Source organism: Austrofundulus limnaeus, unplaced genomic scaffold (genome assembly GCF_001266775.1).
Source record: "Austrofundulus limnaeus strain Quisiro unplaced genomic scaffold, Austrofundulus_limnaeus-1.0 Scaffold325, whole genome shotgun sequence".
Lineage (NCBI taxonomy): Eukaryota > Metazoa > Chordata > Actinopteri > Cyprinodontiformes > Rivulidae > Austrofundulus > Austrofundulus limnaeus.
In genome coordinates this window covers 157,067-163,679 of record NW_013952727.1, presented here as the reverse complement: position 1 = coordinate 163,679, position 6,613 = coordinate 157,067, and the positions used below count along the sequence as shown (strand labels likewise).

The window sequence follows — 6,613 nt, the reverse complement described above, 5'->3', positions numbered from 1 at the left end:
GACTCAAGCTGAAGCCACAGAATCGACACCTTCACAGAAACTGCAGTGTGGGTAAAGGTGATGACCTCATTTAAATGAACTTAAACATATTTTCATGAATTCATTTTTATAAACATCCATTTGTTTATAAATATATGTACAACTTACGGTGTCATAGTTTTTTCTTTGTTTGAGATTTCTTACTGAACGTTTAAATACAATCCAAGTGGTTAATGAGGTTTTTATCTACATTATTTTTTATTATTGTTTATTACATTATCGTCCGCCTTCATCTTTTCAGGGGCGACAATTGTTTGTGGAGTTTACAGCATATGGGCATAATATATATGACTAAAAATTATGCCCATAACAGCAGCCCATCACCATGAAGTTGCAGGACGCAAAAATATTTTGTGGCGCGTTTTACTGTTTTAAGGTAAATATCATAGTTCGCAGATAATCCAGTTATTACCGAACAGCCTGAGGGGGCGGAGCTTCAACCAAGTAGGAACTAAAGCGACAACGAGGTGAGTTCCAGCTGCAAAGATTGATTATTGATCAAAAACAGCTGTGAATTGATTGTCTGCTGCAACAAACAAGTAATCAGCTGAAATGTAGTCATTTTAGGACATGCAGCCAAGTGTATATTATGTTGACTTGTTTATTTATTTATTTATTTTCCCCCGAGCGGGTTGCTTCTCTGGAAGCATTCACACTTCAGCTTTTTCAAATTAACTTCTTTTTAATTAGTTTGTCACGCGCTAAATGTCACCAGGAGACTCTGCGAACATCATTAAGCATCATTGCATCTGCAGTGTAATTATTTCTTTTCAGAATCAACACGCAGGAGTTGTATGAAATGAGAGAGATTATTTAAAAATAAAACTAATTTCAAACCTTTGAATACTTGGCTATAAAACAGTTTAAACTCAAATTGCTAATAAATAAGCCCTCAAAGAAGACTGAAATCAGAAAACAAGTTAAGGTTTTAGCAAGTAAAAGTTTATTTATTTATTTAAAATTTTCAAGCTAGAATAAAAAAATAAAAAAATAGGTTAAAAAATCTCTGTCTCTGCTCAGGTCTGCCATGCTGGCGCCTCTTCTTCTCCCCCTGCTCCTAGTAGCTGGAAGTGACGTCACAGGAGAGGTGATGGACAAGCCCAACTTTGTCCTCATGATGGTGGATGACCTGGGGATTGGGGATATAGGTTGTTATGGCAATGATACCATCAGGCAGGTTTTAGAATCATGGTTGTGTGTTTAATGAGATCGTTTGATATAACAGAAGCACCGTCAATGTTTCAACTGTGCGTAAACCTGTTCTGTAATCCCACTGCCTCTGCAGGACCCCTAACATCGACAGACTGGCATCGGAGGGGGTAAAGCTGACTCAGCACATTGCTGCTGCTCCTCTCTGCTCCCCGAGCCGGGCTGCTTTCATGACCGGTCGTTACGCAATCCGCTCAGGTAACATTGTGCCTATATTTTTCATTAAATCTATTCAAATACAACACCTTTTGTTCATTCTTTTTGTCATCGTGTGTCTGTGTACTGGTTAGGGATGGTAGGCGTGGGGCGTGTGCAGGTGTTGATGTTTCTTGGAGGTTCAGGGGGACTTCCACCCGGCGAGACCACCTTTGCAAAGAGGCTGCAGCACCAAGGATACACTACTGGTCTTATAGGTGAGATGTGATCAGCTTTATTTCTAATATGTTGTATGAATATGATTGAGTGTAGATTTGTCTGTGCTGTACATTGTTTTTTAAATTTATTTTATTTATTTTGTTTGCTTTGAAGGGTAATTTGTTACAAGTAAACTTCAACGTTTAAAACTAATTAGTTTGCATGTGGCATCCACTGCTGTGTGCAAGTAAACCAGACAGTTATAAGCAAGAGCTTTAAAAAAAAATCATCAGCTGAGATGTGATTATGATTTTGTTTTTTGACGTTCTGTTACTTTGTTGATGCCTACTTTTTAAAGTGAAGGGCCRATAATGTTTTGCCTGAGTTTGTGCACATGTAGCATGTAATGTAGGGTTGGGCAATATTGGTAAAAAACACCGTGATTTATTATGGCATTTAGCTGATAACAATTAATGTGGCAATTACAACACAGAAATATTTTTACTTTTCATGAACATTATGGGGGATGTAAATGATAACAAATGGATTATGTAAAACCTTTCTGAATTTTTAATTTTTTTAATACCTCCCAGTAGAAATGTCACATATACTGTATGTCACATTGATATTTGACAAACCTATTCTATATTAARTTGTTTTAGAAATGCTGTCAAACTAGGTTATGGGTGAAATAGGACATGTTATYTAAGGATTAGAACAGCTGTATGAGTTAAAACTTACCTTTGTTAAGACAAAACAAAGTTTCTAAAATTAGCTTATCACCATAGCTGCCTAGGTGCACCGAGACTTTGGAAATAAAAACTTAAGTATCCAGAGTTCCTGCCTATTACATGACTGAATCAGGATGTTAAGTAGATGTCACTTAGGAACTTTGTGACTTAAAAGTTAATGTTAAACCTTAATAAGAAACATTTCTCAGTGTTATGATGGGTTCCAGCTGTRGCAGAACTCAAAATTCTGAAGCCAGCGTTTCTATTTTTTTGCTCTGCAACAAWACCACTTACAACATTAGTGCTCTACGAGGCATTTTGAGGGTACAAACAGAGTTAAAACATATCTTCTAATAATCACTATTAAGTACTACAAGTATGTCTGACGATACAGAACTGCCAAAAACTCAAAATTACGACATCAGGGGGCATTCCAGTTGAAAATTACAACTCGGAAGTGCAAAAATGTGACCTCCAAGGACAACTGGAATGCACCGTTAAAATGGGGTGGGTCCTTATGTAGCCAATGTTGTGGCCTTTTTCTGCATTTTCTGGCTTTCCTTTTTCCGGTTTATGTCATTGTTTCAGGTTAATTAATCAATATTAAAGGGTTAAGCTTGGCATTAGTTGCTCTGCACTCAATATGTCGCACTGAAGAATATGTCGTCACCACATGACACTAATTGCAGTAACTGGCTAGTGGCAAATATTAATTATTGACAGTTTTTCTGATGATTAGTTACAGACAATGTGATTTTGCCTAACTCTAATGTGATACCAGTGATCCACTAGGTTGACCTTATTGAAATGCTCAGCAAGTAACCATTAGGTGTACGTATTCCACTGATTAAATTTTAGAGTCATTCTCAACACAAAAATGTATGTAAAGGAAATAGTTTTATAGATRTTGAGATAGAACTTGGTGTGCTACTAACTGAAGTCAACATAGTTTAGTTTTGCTGTTTTCTGCTGTTTTTTGGCAAAATATTAGAAAMCTCTGAACTGATTTTATTGAAACTCAAAGTACTCATTGTCATCTACAACTGATTAGCTGCTCACACATAATCCAGCAATATCTGACAATATCTCCTGAGATTACACACAACATTATTTTCAAGACTAGGGCTGCCACGATTAGTCGATTAGTCGACGACTAATCAATTATTAAAATAATCGATGGCTAATTTAATAATCGATTAATCTGTTTCTTTTTTTTTTGTTCTTTGTTTTTCTCTCCAAACTGCTTTGACACCTTCCACTGCCACATCTGCCTTTCTGTCCTTGACACACATGCACAGTAGTGGTAATTGGGGTAGGCCGTGGACGTCACAAGACATTATACAGACAGGCTCTGGTATCATGGCTACCCAGCAACGGAGCTCAAAAGTGTGGGATCATTTTAAGAAAATGAAAGAGAAACCTGTGCAATGCTATATCTGCAAGGCAGAACTTGCCTTCCACAGCAATTACTTTTAGTTAGCATATAGCTAAAATCTAACAATGGTTATATAATAGCAGCTGCATTCTGGCRYGATAAGCTGTATGTTTTATATTCAATTAACRTATGATCYGATTAGTCRACWAATCRAAWAAATAATCAGTGATTAATCGATTATAAAAATAATMGTTTGTGGCAGCCCTATTCAAGACTTGACCAAAACAGYTATAATCTTTTCAACATGAGATGATCTCAGTTCAAAACCTTAGCATGAAAGGCGACAGGCAAATACACATCCCTTCCAGGAATGCTAGGCCTCTTATTCCTACGTTCACTCTTTGTGTGTCCTCAGGCAAATGGCACTTGGGTTTGAACTGTGAGCACAGAGGGGATCACTGCCATCACCCGAACCAGCATGGCTTCAGCTACTTCTATGGCCTCCCATTTACTCTGTTTAATGACTGTGGGTTGGGTAAGGGCAGCGAGCTGCTGGTGGATATACAACGTTCACTCCAGAATTTGACCGTGCTGCTCGGACTTGGCCTTCTGACAACAGTTGGTATTATTCATCTCAGTTTTGTTCATTTTATTTCTATTCTCCACACATTTAATCAAAACAAATACATTTGGAAAACAAGCATTACTTCAGACACATGCAATGTGAGAAAAGTGGATTTGAAAACTAAAGCAAAACAGATTTTTTTTGAAACGCAAAAGAGAAAGAAACTCAAAAAACAACGAGTTGTTGTGCCATTACCTCCACAGCAACACAACCGACGTAGAATCTCTTAGACAAGTGCAGGAGGCTTTGAAAAAAAAAAAAGATTGAGAACAGAAGCAGCAGTTGTGAAACTCACAGTTACACCAACCTTGAACTTGCCTCGAGGGAAAGCAGAATGTTGAAACTGAAATTCTGGGGAGACTTGGCGAGCAAAAAGTGCCTGTGGGACAAATGGGAACCAGCTGTGCCACAGGTAGAGCAAAGTAAAAAATAAAGCTTGAAACAAACTTTAGATTTAATGAGGGAAAGTTTATGAGGAGATACGAGAACCGCAGCTAGTTAGTTTTGTGTTGATAATCGCAAATAACTCTGTTTTTAAGTGCGTCGTATAAACATCACACAAAACTGCATGTGTGAACAAAGGACCCGGTGCTTTAATACGTTTACACAGTGGAATTAAAAACCTGTCTTAGTTTCAAATGTCACGTAAAAGCTTTATCTTGAAATACCACAGGAATCTAACTTAGTCACAGTGTCATAAGTATTATGAAGGTGTCAGTTTTCCACCGCAGGTATACGAGAGGAGGTGGGATCTTTTTGAACGTGTCTGTGTTTATTTTCAGTTGTTTGTTCGTGTTGTTGGCCTCCTCCAAGTCAGACTTTGGCTCCTGGTGCTGCTCTTCCTTCTCAGCGTGGCAGCAGCCGCCGTCTGGGTTGTTCCTTTTAAGCTGGTGCACGTCTGGAACTGCATCATTATGAGGAACCAGGATGTGATCGAACAGCCCATGACGTTGGACACGCTGCCCGAGAGACTGCTGGGGGAAGCACAGGATTTTATAAAGAGGTGAGAATACTGAGGCCAAGCAGTGGTTCTCAAAGTGCAAAGGCATGACCCCTAGAAGGCAATGGCATCTCCTAATTTATTTGTTTTTGGTCCCTAAAAAGTTGTAGGCAAAAATAATATTTGCTATTGTTGCTATTTCGACTTAATTATGCATTTGTTGTGAATAAACAGACATAAACAGACATTTTAGATGGTTCAGATAGAAGTGTTGGCAAATTAAGGCTCTATTGATTACTACCGATTTTTTTCCGTAGATGTTCACATTATATGTGACCTCAATCAGACTGCAGTATAAACTCTCCACAGCCCTGATGAGACCCACATTAGCAGAATATACATGGTTCCTGCAGATCCTTAAAAAGTCTTAAAAGTCATTGAATTCATCAATCCAAAAATAAGGCCTTAATTAGCCTTAAAATGTCTTAAATCAATCTTTCAGAAGTCTTAAAAATGTTAACACATTGTAAATAGGATGATTGTAATTTATCTCAAATAATAAAATAATTGGCAACATTTATTTATTTATTAAATATTCCCCTTTGACATCACTTCCTGTTATTTCACATGCAAATATCTCAAAAACTGTCCATCTGAGTAATGTGAAATTAGTTATGTAATATGCAAATAATGTCTTTCCCAAAAAAGCATTAACTTTTCTTACAAATGTTGATGTCACAGGCACTTCAAGTTTTCATCTAATTGGGATTAAGACCCTACTGTGTGTCCTATAACTCCAAATTTTGTGTCGTTAAACTGACTGCTAAGAATGTTTTGGCTATATTGAATGAAAAAGCAGTTAGATTTGGATTAAAACAATTGGTCTATTAGCAAAATATTTGAATACTTCAACCAAAATTACTTTTATTCATGAGTTTCTGCTAAGAATGTGCGATATGGCAAAACATTCATATCACAATATACATTATGATGAGTGGCGGTAACGATATATATCACGATATAAAACTTATAATAGAAAATAAATAAATCACACATTAATTGAGTGGAAAAAATATGTATAGGTAAAAAAAATTTAGACCTTAAAATCTCTTTTTTTAAGGGACACTTTAAAGTCTACCATAAAAATCTAAATTTAAGGGAGATCTACCTGGTTAAATCAAATATATATATATATTGTATAGGTAAAAAAATTTAGACATTAAAATCTCCTTTTTAAGGGACATTTTAAAAGTCTCCCATAATAATCTAAATTTAAGGGAGACCTACCTGGTTAAATCTAATATCACTCACACACACACACACACACACACACACACACA

At 36.7% G+C, this 6,613-nt stretch overlaps 1 protein-coding gene across 2 annotated transcripts in view; it reads left to right on the top strand.

The window, feature by feature from the left end:
- Positions 1-463: 463 nt before the first annotated feature.
- arsh (arylsulfatase H) overlaps positions 464-6,613 on the top strand; it is a gene marked incomplete at its 3' end in the record, with an annotated part of 18,133 nt that continues 11,983 nt past the window's right edge. Inside the window, 6 exon segments of one of the 2 annotated variants that reach the window (XM_014022329.1) lie at positions 464-506; positions 1,060-1,212; positions 1,325-1,446; positions 1,539-1,661; positions 4,124-4,326; positions 5,116-5,336. In XM_014022329.1, the coding sequence (XP_013877783.1) occupies positions 1,067-1,212; positions 1,325-1,446; positions 1,539-1,661; positions 4,124-4,326; positions 5,116-5,336 (815 nt within the window). In that variant the 5' untranslated portion in view covers positions 464-506; positions 1,060-1,066. 2 annotated transcript variants of the gene reach the window in all.